The sequence below is a fragment of the Solea solea genome, chromosome 5 (genome assembly GCF_958295425.1).
Source record: "Solea solea chromosome 5, fSolSol10.1, whole genome shotgun sequence".
Taxonomy (NCBI): domain Eukaryota; kingdom Metazoa; phylum Chordata; class Actinopteri; order Pleuronectiformes; family Soleidae; genus Solea; species Solea solea.
The window spans coordinates 24,047,301-24,067,894 of NC_081138.1; the positions used below are offsets into that span (position 1 = coordinate 24,047,301).

Below are 20,594 nucleotides of genomic sequence, written 5' to 3' on the forward strand. Positions count from 1 at the left end.
TCCAAGGAGACAGTTGCATTTTAACTTGGTACATCATCGCATCACAAATCCAGATATTTTGATAGTGAGCACCTTTCCTTAACGTTCTCGTTTTTAAATTTACATTTACACCATTTAAGTTACTTTTTCTGCAATAAAATAAGACACTGACACAAGCCTACATTGATGATGGTATAATAAAAAATAGCAAATCTGATGAAAACCCTAAAATAAAGATATGATTGGATCATCCTTGACAACTAAAGACCAGGCACCTGCTGCTGATAACAATACAATCTCAAAAGATTCTGTCAGCTGAGAGAACTAAACACATCACTGGCGCCCTCTGATGGCAAAACAAAGAGTGTGAACAACACAGTACTTATGCCAACAAATGCAAATAAACAGCTTTGTCAAATTTGTATTGTTATCCACCCTAAAATACAAATTTAAGTCTAGATTATAACAACATCTGGGAGGGGCGCCTGTCTTGTCAGGTGTTTGTAATAATCCCCATGTTTCAAAAAGGAAAAAACTCACAAACAGCTAGACGGAAAGGATTCTTGGAAACCATCGTTAAAAAAAAGCACTGGAATGTTTGTGCTACAGGATCCAACTTTTACGTTTAGTAGCTCCTGTAGTTTAGCTCAGTCTTGCTTTATTGACTTCCAGAGTTTCCTGAAGTCTTAATATGTCCTCAGGGAGTATGGAGGAGCGATGCCAACGTGCAGAGCATCTCCTGGACTGTGACAATCATCCCCTGCACTGAATCCTGGCTCGACAGAAAAGCAATCGCAGCCGACGTCTCCCATCACGACGTTGCAGGACTGAGTTGGTTCAGGAGCGCCTTCATCCCCACAGACATCAGACTCAATAACAACTCTGCACTCTTGCTCTTTATTACATTTTCCATTTTATCTATCTATCTATTTATCTATCTATCTATCTAAAAAATAACTTGTTTAATTTGTGACTGTGCCGCAAACTCAAAGTAGTTTACGTGATAAGCACAATGACAATGAAATGTAATGTATAACTATGACAAATATTGAGTGTATGGATAAAAAAAGTCAAATGAAGCCTTTATTTGTATTGTATATATTCATATAGTGTGATAACAGGAAGTGGTTTTATTCTACCTCCAAGGTTGATTTGTAAAAAAAAGGAAGGTGCTCATCTAATTTTTCTGGCTTTGGGTAAAATAGGATGTGTCAGTATTTTATAGATGTGTCTGATTGTAGTTATAGGAAAGCCTGATTAAAAAAAGGTCCTAGTCTATTGGCAAAAACTGTAAAAATAATAATAATAATAATCATTTTTTACTTTACTTTACTGTGTGAAAGCATCCACTATGCAATATTTTATATTCTAGTGTCAGTCACAAAAGATGTCAAAACACAAATAATATGGTGCAGGACCAGTGCTGTGTGGAGAAGTGGAGAATCACACTTGAGTAAAAGTGCCAGTAACTCGGCAAAGAATGACTATATTTCATTTCATATTGAGTATGAAAATGACACATTCTTAAGCATTTAAAGTGAGAATTATTAAGTTTATTCACCATGTTAAACATAAACAACAAGGTATTGAAAGGATTCCAGACACAAAATCCTCTCCCTTTCCTTACCTGCTTCCCTTACTCTTTAACACCTCTCACAACCGTTCTCCCTTTGCATCACTTAAAATGATAAAATGGCTGTTCATTCTTTGCAGTATTTAAATGATGTAAATGATGCACTGGCTGTTTTTCTATCTCCTGTCTTTGACTTCCCTGTTTCCTGTGAAAGAGGAGCTCAGAGGATTTTGTTTTTGTTGTTGACTTCAGCTGCATCAAGCTCACACCAATAATGACTAGAATTATGAGGATCCTGCCTTCAAATGAAAAGTGTTTCAAAAAATGTTAAAGCCTGAGGCACGTGATGGTGCACTGCAATTTGTGCAATTGTGTACAGTATTTGCTTTAAAATGTACATTTTTAAACTTAGCCAAAAGTCTTTAATTTGACTGAAGCTAACAACTGAAGATGACCGTGGGATATTAACAACATATGGAGAGGAAAGTAAGCTTAAATAAAAGTGATCTGTGATGAGGATTAAATACAGTAAATATATATACACACATATGTATATGTATATATATATATATATATATATATACATACATACATACATACATACATATATATATATATAAAATCCACGGACAACAGTGAATCTATGAAGAAAAGATATATTACCTTTTTAATTTAGAAATATTAATACCACAAATTAGCTAATTACGGGAAACCCCGAAATAGAAATGGAGCATAAACCAATTAAATAAACTGTTCAGCCATTGCCAAACTGAAGAATGGTGTGGCCCAGTGTAAATCTTCTGTGAGCCACCACAACTTTTAATCAAAGCCAAGTCTGATCAATAATCAATAACAAGAGATAGGTTCCACTGTGAATTTAAGATGAAATCATCCAGTGACACCTGTAAAACTAGGTCCACAGACCTGACACAAGTTCTCTAGATTAATAAAAAAAAGCGTATATTCCACAAGTGGTTTAAAAATATAATAAAATGTAGTAACACTTCAAGTATAATCATATATTGATATTTTATTTTGAAATAATTAAACCGGATGCCTGACCCGTTTTCTTTCGGTGCCAGCTAGCTTGATACCGTGTTCCCATCCACAGTGAAAACACACAGGTAAAACGCAGCACTTTATGCCATCTTCACGTTTCATTTACTGGTTTCGTATCGTGTGGGGATTTCAGACGATTATATCCCAGTGTGGGACCTTCTGCTGCCAAACGAGCCGCGTGTGTCACCGTGTCGTCTCCCAGCACACAATCCGCATTTGACGAAGTAAAGTTCACTTCTGGTGTTATCCAACAGGGCTAGCTATCAGCTAGTTAGCACGGGATAAGCCCCGCTAACAACATCAATCTAAATGTCAGTCTGTGTTACTCAAGTTGCACTTTACTTTCAAACCCTGTCATTCTTTGCATTGCCTTGTCTGACTGTTCCGTAAATACGTGCCGTGGTTTATGAATAGGGGGTAAACAATGGGGTGCTTGCCGTGCTAAAGCTAATTAGCTAACCTGACGTGAGTTGAGGGAACGTCACAGCAGACTCTCCGTTGATTATATCCAGCGCAGGCACATGTCTTACAGAAAACACGTACAGTTGTAAAGCGAGGCGTTTGTCATTCGGCCTAAGTGGTGTGCGTAGACCCGTATTTCCCCCCACTTTTTGAAGTTGGCTAACCACAGCTAGCGGTAGCGCCACCAGAGAACAGGAAGGTAACGTAAATGTGACATGAAACATTTATTTAAGCTCGTTTGTCCTACCACTGCCACATTTGTCACGAGAACGCGTTTTATTTTTTTTGTCGGATTTTAAGTTTGGTTGAACAACAAGTAACATAGGAGCTAACTACGTACTTGTGCTTCGATATACAGCGTCCATTACAATAACATACTAGTACTGACATCAACGTACAGTGAAGTCTTCTATTAGCATGTGACAAACCGTAGTCACCAACATCAGTACGTAATGTTAACATATATCCTTACACACCAGTTAACCCCCAAAACACGCTAGATTACGTCTAACTTTCGTTATCGTTTGCTCTAGTCCATTGTGGCGCAGTGTCTCTTCAACCTGTTGAAATTCTTAACTAGTACGAGAGCTGGTGCGAGGCTAAAGCTAAGTAGTTACCGCAAAAAAAGGTACAAGTCAAGTGTACTATATCGAGGCAGTAGGAGCCGCCTCGATATAGTACATTTATGTTGTTTCGAGTGGGTTCATAAACCGAGGGTAAATTGTACAATGTTAGTTGACGGTAAATGCTCTCATGATGGGGGGATTGCACAGCGCTGACATGTTTCACTCAGGCTGCACGTCCACGCTGCTCCTGCCGCTCCTTACACACGTGGTGGAGTCTTTTGCTGGCTCCTGTTGAATGTACATGGAGTTAGACAGACAATTCAGCTACCGTGTCTCATTATTGTGATGTATTTACTGCCGTAGGCCCTTTATACATCATCTAACAGTTACTGTGGATCTATAGCTTGTGATCAGGACTAATGGAGACAACAGAAGTTTGTGAGATCGATGTGGCGACCAGAAGAATAGTGGGAGGCAGTGAAACTCCACCTGAACTGGACAGCCCTAGTCAGGTAAACAACCTATCACCATGTCTGATTGTGTGTGATCGCTTACAAACATTGATGTCCATGCCCAGCATACCAACATGGCTGCCAGTGGGGACATTATGATTGATTGCTACTTCCTAATTATTTATATATTATTTTAAAATTACAGTACAATGTTTTTAGTATCAACAGTTTCTAAATATATATATTTAAAATCAGAGTCCTGGAAGAGATTAAACATAGATCAGTCCTCTCCCTGAGTATGCAGCTACTTTTTACAAAATGTTGTGCTGATGAAGCCATGAGAACCATTCAAGCCTGCAGCATTAACATGTCATCACTCCACAGATACATGAAGCCTGTACTACTACTTGTCTGAAAAAGCCTCTGAGCTGTTTTAAAGTTGAGGGTAGGAGGCTCTTAACACATGTTTTGTGCATATCAGGAGGAGGTTGCTGGGTTTGGTTTGGGCTTGTGCTGCGCTGAGGAGGAGAGGGGGGAAACTCCAGGCAGAGAGGACAGTCCCAGTGACTTGGTGGAAGCAGAGCTTGATCCCGGTGGCGACCCCAAGACTGTAGAGGACAAAGCTTTTGGTAAGAACTCTGAGACAAGCTTCGCATTGCACAGATGTGATGACGGGTATTTTTGTTGACATATGCTTCAACGCGTCTTCTTGAACGTGTCTTTGTTTGGTTGATGTTCCAGGGAAGGAGGTTGTTCTGCTGATGCAGGCCCTGAACTCTTTAGCCACTCCGGAAGAGAAACTGGCTGCTCTGTGCAAGAAGTATGCAGACCTGGTGAGTGTAATAGCTGCATTTAATTTAAAAAAACAAATAGGATCTCCAATCATTTTAGTTCAGTATCAGAAGTGATGTTACGTACCTGAAATCAGACTATAGCGTTCTTTGTATGTGTCCAGCTGGAAGAGAGCCGCTGCATGCAGAAGCGACTAAAAGCCCTGCAGAAGAAGCAGGCTCAAATTGTGAAGGAGAAGGTCCATCTACAAGGGGAGCACAGCAAGGCCATCCTCGCACGTAGCAAGCTGGAGAGCCTCTGTAGGGAGCTGCAGAGGCACAACAAAACACTGAAGGTAAACATCAGCCCTTTAATCATCAGAGTCACAGTCGTCTTTAGCCAGGCCTCTTTACATGTCGTACATTCTGAGCATCACATTACTGGAATACCATCTGCTGTAGATGCATGTTTGTTCTGGATTACGTTGCATCAAATGAAAGCTTATATTTCAGATTTTTGCTGTCAGGTGGTGGTGCAGTGTCAGTAGAAATTTGCTGTCACAGTGCATCTGAAGAGTTAATTATGATGTATTTAATGCTGTTTTAGACAGATGAGTGAACCACAAACAACTTTCTGTGTCAACTGGTTTTTGACATGGTCACTGTTTGACTTTGATATTTACTCCTTAAAATCATCTCTCTTTGAGTGATTGTCTTTGCAGTCCAATAGAGACATCTCAGACATGTTAATTGTGCATGATGCAGGCACATGATTATAATTCAAAATTCTTAAGGTGCAAAAACGAGTGCCACAACAATTTTTGGAGCCCTGCGTTTCATGTTTGTAACGCTTAAATAAATACTTGCTTAAGCTTGTGTAAGGCAAAGTAGTCCTGTGATGATGTCATTTCCGGTGAGTGATTCTTTTATATTTGACAAGCTGTGGCTTGTATAAACTAGGCTTTATGTTGTCGTGATTTCCTCACCCTGGTCTCTCAAAGCACTTTCTAAACTCTGTTTTAAAAGGTGTTCTATAGATGGCGTTTTAAAGAGCAGTAGATACATTCTCATACAACTAAACATCTCTCTATTCAGTGTGCATCCAGAACATGGCAATTAAGCTACATGTTGGTATTTATTTCACTAACATAAAGTCCCTCTTGGGCAAATTAGCCTCCAGATTCTGATATTGATTTTCAAATTCATCTGTCTTCACCTCATCTCTCTTTTTGTCACCTGACAGGAGGGAAACGCTCAGCGGTCCAGGGAGTATGAGGAGCAGCGTAAGGAGGCCATGCTGCACTTCCAGATGACCTTGAGTGACATTGAGGTGCAGATGGAGCAGCACAGCTCCCACAACACCAAGCTGAGGCAGGAGAACATGGAATTGGCTGAGAAGCTCAAGAAGCTCATCGAGCAGTATGAGCTGAGAGAGGAGGTAAGAAAAGAGCCTTTCTGTTCAGTTTTTAACAAGTAGGGAAAAGATCTTTACATCACATGTGAAAGCTTGATGGAGATGACGTGTGTGTCTCTTGCAGCACATAGACAAAGTGTTCAAGCACAAGGAGCTGCAGCAGCAGTTGATGGACGCCAAGCTGCAGAGAATCACTGAGATGATGAGAGAAGTGGAGGAGAAGCAGCAGAGGGAGAGGGACTTTGTAAGTTCATCTGCTGTGTTTGTTTTTTCTTTTCTGCATTGATTGCTGTGCCATCAAACAACAGTCATCCATTTGTAGTAGAGCACAACACGTCTTCTGTGTGTGGGATCATATTGATACTGAGTGTGTGTGTGTGTTGCTGATGCTGCAGCTTCTGAAGGACGCCACTGAGTCCAGACGCAAGTGTGAGCTGATGAAGGAGCAGGAGACACAGCTCAAACAGCAGGTGAATATACACACACATGCACACACACGGACAGGTCAGTCGTGAAAAGATCATGAACATGACGATGTGTTTCTCCTCTTAGCTCTCCCTGTACATGGACAAGTTTGAGGAGTTCCAGAGCACTCTGGCTAAAAGCAACGAGGTCTTCACCACGTTCAGACAAGAGATGGAAAAGGTGAGAATGAATCAGCTGTGGGTCACAGACTTGATGCCCTCAAATTTCTACTCGTCACGTCTCATTCATACGTGTCTGTATTGACCTGCAGATGACCAAGAAGATCAAGAAGCTAGAGAAGGAAACGACACAGTGGAAGACCAAGTGGGAGAGTAACAACCAGGCCCTGCTGCAGATGGCTGAGGAGGTGACGTTCATTAACCATTCTTTTCTCTGCAATTTTCAAACAATTTCACAGTAATTCTTGAAGCCAAAATGTGCTTCAAATTACCAGATTAGATTAAATATTGTTCTGACCTATACACATCATATTCTACAGACGAAATCTTTGTTTCTGACAGATCTACAAATGTCACTAACCCTACAAAGATCATCTTTTGACACTAATGAAACACTTATGTTGTAGAAAACCCTGCGTGACGGTCACTTCAAGGCCTTGCAGGGGAAGCTGGAGCTGCTGGAGAGGCTGTGCAGAGCTCTGCAGAAGGAGAGGAACGACCTCAACAACCGGCTCAGCGTCCTACAGGAGGAGGGAGATAAAAGGACCACAGCGGCTCAGGAGGCCCAGCAGCCAGAGCCCTCAGTGGAGGAGGAGCAAGAGGAGGGCAAGGAGGGCCTGACACAGGGAGACGGACAGGAGACGGAGGGCGTCCACCAAGCTCCCAGACCACCCGAATGTGACTCCTCACCGTCTGCCGCTGACCATCCCACGACTGCTACGACAAGCAGTCGGCTCGCAGAAACCCCAACCACACAGCAGGACTGAGCCAACCCCTCGCTCTCTGTGTGTGTGTTTGTGTGTGTAGGTGAGAAGGGTGTGATCAGATGGCTCCACATGCGTCCAGCCTAGTTCCACAACGAGCCAGACAAACCATCTTCAATGGAGATATAGATTTTCTTTCTTTTTTTTAAGTCTACACTTGCCTCTCCAGGAAACGGAGCACATATCTTTTGTGTAATCATTTAAGAAGAATAAAGTGACTCTATCAAGGATTTTGTTCTAAGAAATTGCCCTCATTTTGCATTGGTTCTTACGATTGGTTTCTGTGGCGAACACTTTCTACTCCCATTTTCTACCATAACTGTATTTTCATAACTGTCCATCACACACTAGGTCCCTGTGGTCACATCTCACATGTCAGTGAAGCCTTACAGTGCGTTCAAGTTGTTACTTGCATGACTTAAGTAGCCGGATCATTTGTGTTTACTTTGCTTCAGTCCAGTGTGTAAAATTTGGGGCAATCTAAGAACAGACAAATTAATAATAACAATTTTCATTCATCTACTTTCCCCTAAAAATTAATTCCAAATGAAACACTGGTTCTTTGGAAAGCTTTTCATGTTGGCCACCATACATACATATATACACTTGGGACTGAAAGCATGAGGCAAAAGATATTCACTAGGGTGCAATATGCAACTTTGCCCATAGATGCCACTAAATCCTACACATTGGTCCTTTAAAGTGTTGGACCGCCGCTAAGCTGCTATTCATGTTGAGATAACACTAACTCTGTATTTTATAGACATTTCTCATGGCAGTCTTGTTGTGTCTCAGTAGGAAAAGTACACGAGTAAATGGCCGCGTTCCATTTAGCTGTCTCTCTTTGGTGATGCATGCTGGCTCACTGCCAACACTGTCATTTGTCGTTAATGGTTATTACTATAACACCTGTGCATTTTCCTGCTAGGACATGTCTATATGGCTGCCGCGGGGAAACGAGACTGTGGCATGTGTGTGTGTGTGAAAAGCATCAGAAGCAGTTGAGTTAAGAGTGAGTGTGAAGTCCAAACCCTGTCTTCTTTCTCGTGTCCTCACAGCTGACCAATCGTGGGAGCAAAGTGGGTGTGATGGTTGGATTGTCTATTTGGGAGCTTTGAGAAAACCAAAGTGCTTAACAGGTTGTGAATATGGCGCGTAGAGTCTCCTAAACACCGTATAAACGACCGTAATTCAATTCATTTGGTGCTGAAATGCAACAGCTAGAGTGACCAGTGCTTGAGACATTAGTATTCTACAGTATATTTAAATGAGGCAGCATGTTGAACATTGCACCTCTGAGATTAACTCCCATCAAATTATCTTCGATTGGATTGGTTTCCAGCATACGTTAACACTGAGAGAAAAAACCTAGTGTGACATGAAGGTGTAATATGTGCAACGGGTTAGTTATGAGTTTGAACAGGCCATTACAGAAGTGGTAAAGCTGCAGTACTGTAGGCAGAATCACTTTATGTTGAGTTTCATCTGCTGGTAATTGAAATACTCACATGGTGGGGGAACGACAGCTCCTCTCATTACATGAGAATATTCCCATTCAGTCACAAGGGATGATGGAGGCAATCTCCTGCATACTGATGTCTCTTGCATTTCTCATCCCAACACTGGTGAAAAAAGGCACCTGTGGAAAGTTAAGCCATTAAGATACAGACATTCATAGGTACTGTCAAGCAAAAGCCCCTTCTATCTAATCAATGTTTGCAAAGTCCTGGTCATTATGACAGTTGTGATGCAGGTGTTCGTCACACTTTGTTTTGCCTATTTTTCCTCTGGAGACGAGAGATGCAGTGAATGTTTTAGCGATAATTGTGTAATGTCACAACTATCACTTTTAGGTGCGAAGTGCTCTAATGATTTCATATAAATCATGTTAACACAGTCATACATGAGGTTAATGGACCTTTATGAACTCTTTCTAGAAGAACGGGGGGTTTGATTTTGTTTTCTTGTGATGCATATTAATAGGAAACTCAGAAACTACTGCTGCTGCTGTTGATGGTGAATGTAGGATGTCGATCCTTGACGGGGGTCAGATACTGTGAGGCAGTTGAGATAGTGTCGGGAGAATTGGGTCCATACATTCTCCAGAGTTCATGATAAATGCAGTGGGACTTAGGTCTGGATGAGATGTGTTCACGAGGATCCAGGCGAGGGGGTGGAGCCTAGCTTGAGCATGCAGGAGGCAGGACGTTTGTTGTGGATAATCCTGCTGCTTGCGTTCTTAGATGAGCTCACTCAGAGCATTATCAGACGAGACCAGGCAGCTGGCAGGATCATCTCCAGTCACTTCTGCAGATATTTGCATCCACACAGTGACTTCTGAGTGACTTCTGCAGACTTGTGCTCTCGAAGTTCAGACTTCAGTGCTCGCCTGAAACGCACACACTCCTTTTTTGTTTCATTTCATTCTTCATCGCTGCTCTGATACCTGCTTCTTTGAAAAACGTTGCTGACGTACGGTCAGTGATGAGAAGACGTGTAAGACAAAGAGAAATGCTTGTTACTGCGATGACTGAACCTTGTTCTGGATTAATGACGTCACTCCTTTGAAAACACAGAAACGGTGGTTAATTATTTTTCCGTGAAACAAATGTATACACTAACAGATATGCATTCGATTTCACATTTGTGTGCAGATGTGAGCACACCGGGTCGGCTTGTGTGTCCGTAGTAAACACCTTTCTCTCGCTCTCACTCTCATTAGTTCCCTGTTGTCCCAGACTGACTCTCAGGTAATGTCATAATCTACCTCTGTAGGTGAGACTAACTGTGAAAGAAGAGGAGCAAGTCATCACAGCTTCAGAAAGCTTTATTTTTACTTATATATAAAAAAAAAAAAATAAGGCCCACACCCTCTCTTTGATTGTACAATGTTCTTATAACCCTGTCTTTCTTTTCAATAAACATTTTGTAGAATTTGCAGTTGTATTTTTACTTTGGATTTATTTTTTGGTGAATGTAATGTCTTATGGAGAACTTCGATGTTTTACATTAATGACAAACTTAAGTTTTGAAAAGTTACAAAAGTTTTATTGTATATTGTGGAGCAGGACACAATACAAGGCCATTTTCAACAAGAACATGTAACGAGAAAAAGAAGAAAGTAACGGAGCCCCGTGTCTCAATTGAGCCACATACTGAGTTAAAAAAAAGAGATAATTATGGTTTTATGAAGTGTGGTTGTGTGAGGTACTGATACAGAGGCGACGCCGACTTTCTGTCGCAGGCCACACACCAGAGAAGTGCCGAGCACTGTTGCCTCACACCAAGAAGGTCACCAGTGTGAATCCTGGCTCGACCAAAGGCATTTCTGTGTGCATGTGGGATTTCACCGGGTACTCCAGTTTCCTCCCACAGTCCAAAAACACACAGAGGTTAATTGGACACACGCGTAAGTGTGATCGTAAGAGTAAATGGTTGTTTGCCCTGTGATGGCCTCGACTGGAGACCTGCATGTACCGCGCCTTTCACCCTACGTCAGCTGGGGTTGGCTCCAGACTCCCATGACCCTCATGTAGGTAAAACGTTAGACAGTGAGGGTTTTTGTTGCTTTGCAAACACTCACACTGCTACTCCCCCTTCTTTGCGACACTGATCTTTGAAATCTTTATGCATTTACCTAAAAAACACTTCTTTTACCTCTTTCGGCTTCTCCCTTTTGGGGGGGGGGGGGGTCACCACACTGCTATCATCTGCCTCCATCTCACCCTATTCCTAAATTGACCTAAAAAACACAAACTTGCCAAAAGAGGCAGTAGTAATAATCCTGCAGTTCCTGTTTCCTTGTGAGTTTAATAACAGAGATTATCTCTGTGGACTAAATTGCGGGAGAGCGAGTGGTTTACAAACATAAATCTCCAGTCAGGAAAAGTGTAATGTGAAAGTTAAAATAATTATGATCAGGCATCCTCCATTATATGTGAGTATACTGTTAAATATGCGTAAAACACTTTTCTCTCTATTACCAGAAGAGGAGATGGGTGTTTTTTTACCTCCAGCAAGAGAGACTGCTGACTGGATCTATTCCTGCTGCAGACAACAGTCACATGTCTGTGTCAGGTCCTCACACAACCACTCTTTAAATGTACCTGATGACCAAGAACCAACACGACGGGGAATGTTTCTTTAAGACCGGCAGTAAATATGGCAGTACCAGCTCAACAGGTGGGAAAATGAATCAGCTAGAAGGGCAGTTCAGGTATCTTTAAAGCAGTGTTCGGGTACTTTTCAATTGTGCAGGTTTCCTTTCCATATTTACGTCTTCACAGAAGCCTATTCACTGGTTTCCTGTCTCCTCATGAGTCCAAATGGAAAAGAACACTTATCTTTTTTTAAACTCTCTGACATGAACGGAGGATTATTTCTCTGCTCCCAACCCCCAGACACTGGAGGCGGAGCGACATTTGAGATCGTATCTAATCATGGGCTCGCGTGCTTTAGGTACCTGGGCCGAAGTGATGAAGAGTAAGCAAGAAAGGCCTGAGAGCAGCGGCCTGTCGTCCACACCGTATCTGTGACTCTCCACGCTGTTCATTCATGTGGCGAGAACATTTTACATTTTGCACTGGACTGAAGATGAGAGAGGAGGGACAAGTCATGGAGGGGCGGGGGGTTTAGAGATCAGGAAAGAGAAGAGGGAGATGGTTTTCTGACAGATTTTTGCAGGGCTGCTTATGATGCCTGTGCCTCCAGCTCTGATGCAGGCGTGTTGTCCGGTTCCTCGTCGTTGTAGATGTTCTCCGCCTGGGAGGAGGAGGAGGGGGAGGAGGGGGAAACATGGAACATTAATATGGCTGCTCACACGGTTCAAACAAGTTGTTTGGAGAGGGTAGTGGGGGAACAACACTGACTGACTTGCAGACGAGTTTACAACAGCAGGAGAATCTAAGGCCTGGTTCACGCTGCATGTGTCACGGGCCGCGTATTCATTTCTACGCCCATGTTCACAAATGAGACGTGTGGCATGAAACCGCCCCTTTATTTATTTATGTTTATTTCGCTCATGTCAGTTAGATCACTCATCACACATCATCGTAGTGTAGTTCACATTACCAAGCACTAAAAGAGGAGAAGGCAATGAGTCTCTCATTACCATCCATAACTTGTCACACGAGGGTCACGGGGCTGCCGGTGCCAATCCCAGCTGATACAGGGCAAAGGGTGAGGTATCAACAACCATTAACGCACACACACTCACACCTGGTGGCAATTTAGAGTGTTCAATTAACCTCTGCATGTTGTTGGACTGCGGGAGGAAACCAAAGAACTCGGAACATGCAAACCCGCAACCTTCTTGCTGTGAGGCAACAGTGCTCGCCACATGTGCCCCCTCTCATAGCTAGATAGATCATCTTTAAGAGGAAGGCTGCTGCCCTCGACTCACCATCTGCCAGACTTGCATGATGTTGTCCTCTGACACCGAGCAGATGACCCACGGTTCGTTGGGGTTCCAGGTGAAGTCGGAGATCTTGGCGGTGTGGCCACCATGGATGAACTGATGGAAGGACGGAAAAAAAGGTGAGTCAGTAAGTGAACGCTTGGTGCTTTAAAAATGACGCAAATAAGAAAATTCCATGTCCCGATTATCCCGATCAAAATAAAAGGGATTCATAATGTTATTATTATTATTGTTAGAATTGTAAAACTCTTATTTAAGCTCTTAAGCACTGTTGGGCTGGACATCATTTTCAAAGCAGTTAAATAAAATATTAGCAGGTTTTATTCCATTTACCATTATCCTCGCTATTAGTCTTAGAACAGTGTTTTAGCTGTTTATTTGGACTTGATGACTCGTGAATGGTCTGAGGGGGATATTTTCATCTCAGTGATCTTAGTTTTAATCATGACACTTACCAGAAGTTCTGGTGGGCCGTCCTCGGCATCTTCTGCTGACTGCTCCTCCCCAATTTTACTATAGAAAGAGAAACAGAGTCCACTCTCAAAGTCAATCTTTACTGTACTCAAGTCTAATGTTGGTAATCTCACAATTCAACAGACTTTCAATAACAGAAGTAAATCATCATTTTGTATTGTTGCTTGGATGATATGCAATAATGTAGTTTAGTGGCAGAGGAGGGCTGGAATGACTCTTTATTTCTTTGCTTTTGAAAATGAACCTATACATCATGTCACTGTCACCAAGGATGACACATAAGTGTCATCGTTGAGTGTGATTAATTGGCACAATTATTTTTCTGTATCAATACATAACTTTGAAGGCCGCTGTTCATACCAGTGTATTATTCAAAGTATATATTTACTGTTCAATTAGTCAACATCTCTGAAAAGTCCCGATTTCACTGTTTCATGGAAACCTATGGATATAAAAAAAGACTTTACCTGAGATCCCAGACGTTGAGGCGTCGGTCAGTGCCGCTGGAGGCCAGGATTGTCTCATTGTGAGGAGACCATTGTACCTGATGAAAAACACAGTGGCGATAATTTAACTAAAGCCATGTCATTCCAGGACTTCCCTTCCCTCTCTGTTAGTAAGGATAACTTTACTAACTTGGGTGTTTGTGTCACTTACAAGTACAGGGAATTGTTTGACAGCAATTTCAAAACAGTGTTTAACAAGGCCAAACAGGACAAGGAGAGACGGTCAACCCTCCCATTGTCACTTACCGGAAGGATCAACTCAGTAAAAAAATGACTATCATGCCCAGATTTTTATTTCTGTTGCAAGCAATCCCAGTCTTTATCTCTAAATCCTTTTTTAAAGGACCTAAATAAGCTCATATCTACTATTATTTATTTAGTAGACGGTATATTTGGAAAGACAAAAAGCAAATGGCGGGCTTTCTCTACCCAATTCTCTGAAAAACACAGTGGTGATGATGGCAGGTTAATTTAATGTTCAGCAGCATTGAGTATACGTTAAAATATTCAATACATCCACTGCCCAAATACTTAGTGAGAAGTGTTAATATACAGGTTCAGATATACTGTGTTGGAAAAACACTTGGCAGCAGTAGTAGTAAATGTTACCTGGAAGATTTCATCTTTGTGCGACTCAAAGGAGTGCAGCTTCAGTTTCAGGTTCCTTAGATCCCACAATGCAACAGTCTGAAAACACAAAAGCAGCATTGCATTAAATATATATATTTTTTTTTCCATGTACAAATTGAACATCGCTATTGTCTTTTCAGAGCTGAGAGCGTTTGTTGTCTCTACCTTGTCAGCAGAACCGGTGGCGAGAATGAACTCGCTGTACGGGTTGAAGCTCAGACAGTTGACCTCAGCAGTGTGAGCATCTACTGCATGGCTAGCTTTGGATGTTGTATTGGATCGAGTGTCCCATCTGGTGGGGGACAAAGGAGTAGCATTACATAACCTCACTCAGCACTTCATTAGGAAGAGCTGCACAATCTAAAACGCCAATCACGTGGCAGCATTGTCGTGGATATTACATTATTATCCACGAACACAAGCTTCACTTCTGTGGTTAAATGTCTTGGTGCCTTAGACTGTGATTGTTCTTATTCCCCTTAGTTTTTGCATGTAGAGTTTGGAGAATGAAACAACAAACATAAACTTTGTGTATTAAAATTGAGAAGCTGTGCCACAGTTTTGAGGATGAATTCAGGACATGTAATACCATCCACTGTTTTTAAAGATTTTAATATAGCAATAGATAAAATACACTTGATAAATATTATACTTTTTTAAAGGAAATTATATATTACTTGAGAAGGTTATAGTTGCTATCAGCATTGTAGAATATAGCAGGTAAACATTAGGGGAGGTAGAGTGTTGTCGCTGATAAGCTCAGTTTCAGCCTACGACCTTTTATAGGTTATTAATATGATACACGTTTCTTCTGTTTTTTTTTTCTTTTGCTGTTGGTAACTAAGTGTATGGACATATACATCTGCTATTTTTCTGGGGAGATTTTTTTTGTAGGATAGTGCATCACATCACAAAAGGAAAAGTTTCAATCTGCTTTCATGAACAAACATAAATAAATAAATAAATAAATATGTATGTATATTATGACTATTACATTTATATTTTCAGATTATCGGTGATGGTATCGACCACTTACATCATGAGCTTCTGGTCGTCGGCCACTGAGCCAAACAGGGATTCATGGAGCAAATGCCAGGAAACGTCTTCTACCACTGCGGTGTGTCCGGTGAAGATGGTCTTAGCATCCAGTATCTTACCTTCCTTTGGGCCACCGCCAATGTCCCACAGGCAGATGGTCTGGAGGAGAATGCAACACTTGTAAATCACCATGCGGCTATAATCTGTGAAATTGATGCATTGCTGAACATCTAGGGGTGTAATGCTTTATCACCCTAATGCTGGGGTGTAATGTGAATTTCTCTGTGAGATGAATAAAGTATCTATCTATCTATCTATCTATCAATCTTGATCAGGCAACCGTGTGCAATTATATGATTGATATGGCGTCAGCGGAAAAGTGAAAACATTGACAAACATCAATTCGTACATGTACAGGTATTACTGCGAAAGCGGTGTCTTCACATTTAAATTAAGCTGAATGCAAGACTGATTTTTTGATATAAAAATAAATGTATAAAATGGACATACAATTACAGACTGAATCATAAACTAATATTATCATGGCAGATTTTTGATTTCAGCAAATACCTAGACAGGTGACAAACAGCATGAGAGAATGTGAGCAAAAGCATGCTTACATTCTGCTCACTTACAACACAACATCTGGTTGCAGCCCTAGTTTGAGCTCATGTTTATGATGCTCAGATCTTCTCTGGACAAACAAAAAGCGAATGAATACCCTGAATCCTTCCAGGCCTGGTCACTTACGTGGTCATCAGAGGCACTGAGAAGGTTTCCGCTGAGGTTGGGATTCCAGGAAAGACCATATCCTTCTTTTTGGTGACCTTTCAGCCTCAGGTCAGGACTACATTCTCCACTGGGGTCTGCAACGAACAAATCATTTCAGATTGACCTATTATTGTATGATTCACTGAAGTGGGACCATTGTGTTGCGCATAGCACAGCAGTGACTCAACCTGGCTTAGACGGGTGCTTAGTGTAGTCAAAGACCAGAACGTCAGACGTAGGAGTCTTGGTGGCGATGATGAAGGGGTTCTGGGGCATGTAGCGGGCTCGGTTCACCTCTCCCTCGTGGTTGATCTTGATCTCGATCTCTATTTTCCCGCTTACTGAACCAAATCCACCAAACTCTGACAAGAGAATAAAATCCAGTATAAATAAAGTTAGGGTTTTAAGCAAGGTGAATACTATTATTGTGTAGGGTTGGGCAAATAGACTTTTGTCACACAAGGAAAAGAAAAGTGAGCCCGTTTGCAGGGGAAAGACCAAATTAATGTATTTTTTAATCATCCAAACCTATTACTATTAGTGATTTGAGTATAATCAGGGTATAGGTTGTAATTTACCTTAAAATTGTTGAGTGGCCACATTACTGTACATGCATACATACATACATACATACTGCACATAGGGCAACAAACATACACAGCAGGGTATCCATCCACATACCTGCTGGAAGACAGAATAACACAGTTTCAGTTACAGGAGGAATATGGGTACCTATATTATGTCTCTCAGGTTTTTTCCTCTTTTCTTTACTGGCAAAGCAGGGGGGATCAAACAAACATGTGATATAGGATAAACGTATTCTACTGCAGGATGACAAGTTGCATTTACCTCCTTTTTCGCTGTCATAGTGCGAGGCATCAAACTGGGCGTCATCGTTTGGCACCTGGACACTGGCAATCACAAGGTGGTTCTGTTCATCGGATGTATGGGTCCCTAAAACCAGCCTGTGGACAGCGTAGTCTTTCCCTTCCGGCCTGCAAACATCCACAAGATGTGAATAAGAGGATTAAGTTAATACTAAGACATAGTACAGGTACATATATTAAAAACTCACTGTTAGTAGCAGCCTTATAGAAGCAGGAGGTTAGTAAAAGAAAACAAGCACACAGTGCTTAGTTATATTTATAGAAGGACCTTTTACATAGAAAAGCCAAGTCAGGGACAGGAATTGCAAATTAACCTTTGCTTGTAATCCTTTACACAATACATCTGTTTCATGTCACTGTGACTTGACACAATGCTTATATCAATAAGCAATAATAAACAATGCTCCTATGGATATTCATGTTGTGTAGCATTTTCTGATACCCAAAAATCTGCTTGAGATGATGAATCTGTCAGAATTAGGTGGCTATGATTGACCTCCGAGCTGCTTTATTTACGTTAGTACGTACATAAGTCTTCATATCAGACAAAACCTCTGCAATAGGTGCTGCAAGGCTGCGTTATACCAATTATGTAAAGTTGTACATACAGCGTCCCTGCTTAAAGGAAGGCGTAGGTAGGTATTGCCCTACTTGCTCCTAGTTGATTTGAGCTATGGAAACCACTTATAAGAACTTCAAATGTATGTTATGAAGTAACAGAAAAACAGTTACTGTTTTTTACAAAAAATAATGTGGAGCACACTATAGGAATATAGGTAATACTGCCAGAATATCAGAGTATCAGAATAGGCCATACCAGTATCAGCCTTAGTGAATGATACTCATCCCAGTGTTCAATGCTTCTAAAAAACACTGACATAAACACCTGTTAACGTCTTTAGACTTTTACTATATTACGAGTAATAACCCCAGTAGAGCCGCAGAAGTGTATGATGGAAAAGTGCCATTAGAGCAGGGGTGTCAAACTAATTTTTGTTCAGGGGCCACATACAGCACAATTTGATCTCAAGGGGGCCGGACCAGTAAAAATAGTAAAATAATAGAATAATAACCTATGAACAACAAGAACTCCTTTGTTTTTTCTCCTTTGTTTTACATTTAATTTTACAAAACATGAAATTTCGTGAGAAATATAAGTGCAATTTCAACAATATCATGCCTAAATTTACTATTTACACAGCACACTGGATCTATAAAGGCACAAACATTTAGTCACGGGTATCTGGAGCATTTGACATTACGTTTAGATTAGTGTGAAATTTTAACAAATTCATCCTGTGGGCCGGATTGGACCCTCTGGCGGGCCGGATCTGGCCCCCGGGCCGTATGTTTGACACCTGCATTAGAGGGTGAGTGAAGTGGAGACATTGCAAATACCTGCGGACATCTGGGAGCCACTGGACAGTGAGACTGGGCCACTCTAGAGCATGAGTCATCACCAGGTCATAGAGGAAAGGTGTGTTTTTCTTCCAGATCTTGTACTCTTCATTGATGACCCTTTCCTCCACCGCATCATCGTACACTTGAACAGAACGACATGGTTAATTTAAAATAAATCTGCAAATTAGAGTCAGCCTGGGTATCGCCACCAATGTTGTGATTCACACAATCTCAAGTTAAGCAATAATTTTTGGTTTGCAATTGTCATAAATGCATTTTCACTATGGAGTGAACGTGGAAGAAACCAGTTATCTGTGGTTTTAAATTTAACAATCAGAAAATGGCAAAAACGTATTCACAAATCTGAGACAAGGTCCAATTATGTATTGAACGTTGGTTATATTGATACTGAAGAGAATTGTATTTCTATCTATACTGCTGCTATGTTAATGCTTTATTACGTTTTAAATCCATTACACTGGATATTGTTTTGTACATTTCCCCAAATCGTATAGCGTCAAAAACAATTTTTTGAACATTTTCATTGAAGTTTTGTTGTACATTGCTCAGTTAAGAATGCAAGCCAGGACATCGAGTCAGCAGGAGACCTGAAAGTGAGGAAGCTAAATGTAACTCAGCCAATATTCATTTGATCATTAACACCTGTCAAATTGTGTGTCATGAAAAACAGCTACGTCCTGCCAGGTGCTTCTCTTAAAACCCTGAATAGACACGACTGTCCTTAAATGCGTTACACCTAACTATCTAAAGCTATGATATAAGCAAGTTTTAATATTTAATTTACTGCCATCTGTGATTAAAGACGACTACAGACTGGCAGCAGGAGGACTGTTTTCATCACATGGGTTCAGAGGGCACATGTAATTCTCGCCACCAGCCACTGTGGTGTGTTTAGGAGAAGACGGCTGTGTCAGCGAAACAACACACAATGTGCCAAGTTGAAATAAGTTACATTTGGTGTAGTGCAAATACTGGTATGTGCACGGGGCGTAGACACACTGGGTCAAACACGACGCTCTCCTACAACGGTTACACTACACAGCAGCACACAGGCTGAAGAAAAGCAGTTAGCCTCCTGACAGGACGTAGCATGTCCTGCTAGCACCCATGCCTGAGTTAGGATGCTAAGTACACAGAGCGACACGCGAGGAACACGGGCCACCGCAGTATACGCTCATAGCTCCTGTGGACCTACCCTCTTTATCAGCCATGTTTCACACACTGCCCTGGGTTACGATGCTCGAGAGCAAAGTAACGAAATACACGTGAATCCCAGTTAAAGCTGCTGCAGCTGCTGCTCTGGCTGGTAGTAGAGTAGTTGTTTCCCCGCTGGACAAGGGTCCTTCCTTTTCAGCGCCCAATATCTCGGTATCTACTGCGCAGGCGTCAGGGCGCGCAGCAGTAACAACGAGGACCAACGCTGCGCTCAGACAGCGCAGACTGCGCATATGGCAAGCCTTTTTAACATTAATGGCCAAGTTCGACTATCTGGAATTACCATTACAGATATGTATGACGTCATTTTTGACTAGTCGTAATTTCATTATCGTGACTAGAGTGAATTGTAGTTGTAGATATCTGTGACGTCATTCTTACTCCTCAAAACTAGTTTTCTAATAATTTCATATATCTACGACGTCATCATATATGTATGTATATATACATAAATATACATACATATATACACATACATGTATCTATATATATATATACATATATATATATATATATATATATATATACACACACATATATATAAAATGTATT

The 20,594-nt window shown here is 41.3% G+C and overlaps 2 protein-coding genes across 4 annotated transcripts; one reads left to right on the top strand and one right to left on the bottom strand.

Annotated features, from left to right (window-relative positions):
- The first annotated feature begins 2,609 nt into the window (after positions 1-2,609).
- Positions 2,610-7,913, top strand: txlng (taxilin gamma). Of its 3 annotated transcripts, none has more exons than XM_058630445.1 (11): positions 2,610-2,676; positions 4,043-4,151; positions 4,573-4,720; positions 4,833-4,924; positions 5,047-5,217; positions 6,105-6,299; positions 6,400-6,519; positions 6,671-6,745; positions 6,828-6,920; positions 7,012-7,107; positions 7,327-7,913. In XM_058630445.1, the coding sequence occupies exons 2-11, from the start codon at positions 4,059-4,061 to the stop codon at positions 7,684-7,686; spliced, it is 1,443 nt and encodes a 480-aa protein (XP_058486428.1). In that variant the 5' UTR covers positions 2,610-2,676; positions 4,043-4,058; the 3' UTR covers positions 7,687-7,913. The 3 variants fall into 3 exon arrangements, with proteins under 3 accessions (XP_058486428.1, XP_058486426.1, XP_058486427.1); XM_058630443.1 differs by lacking the exon at positions 2,610-2,676 and adding an exon at positions 2,698-2,835; XM_058630444.1 differs by lacking the exon at positions 2,610-2,676 and adding an exon at positions 3,053-3,272.
- Positions 7,914-10,709: 2,796 nt separating this feature from the next.
- On the bottom strand, positions 10,710-20,201 carry LOC131459491 (histone-binding protein RBBP7-like). Its single transcript, XM_058629386.1, is given in 13 exon segments — positions 10,710-12,388; positions 12,391-12,444; positions 13,085-13,195; positions 13,555-13,612; positions 14,041-14,117; positions 14,689-14,766; positions 14,875-15,001; positions 15,746-15,906; positions 16,498-16,613; positions 16,707-16,880; positions 17,368-17,513; positions 18,804-18,948; positions 20,023-20,201. Coding segments are annotated over 13 exon segments (1,356 nt in total). The 5' UTR covers positions 20,039-20,201; the 3' UTR covers positions 10,710-12,295.
- Between the last annotated feature and the right edge of the window lie 393 nt (positions 20,202-20,594).

Bases quoted from the DNA above. Each gene is read 5' to 3' on its own strand.
- txlng (XM_058630445.1), top strand. From the start codon at position 4,059: ATGGAGACAACAGAAGTTTGTGAGATCGATGTGGCGACCAGAAGAATA. The intron at 5,218-6,104 runs GTAAACATCAGC...GTCACCTGACAG, and splicing joins GGCACAACAAAACACTGAAG to GAGGGAAACGCTCAGCGGTC. The intron at 6,300-6,399 runs GTAAGAAAAGAG...TGTCTCTTGCAG, and splicing joins AGTATGAGCTGAGAGAGGAG to CACATAGACAAAGTGTTCAA.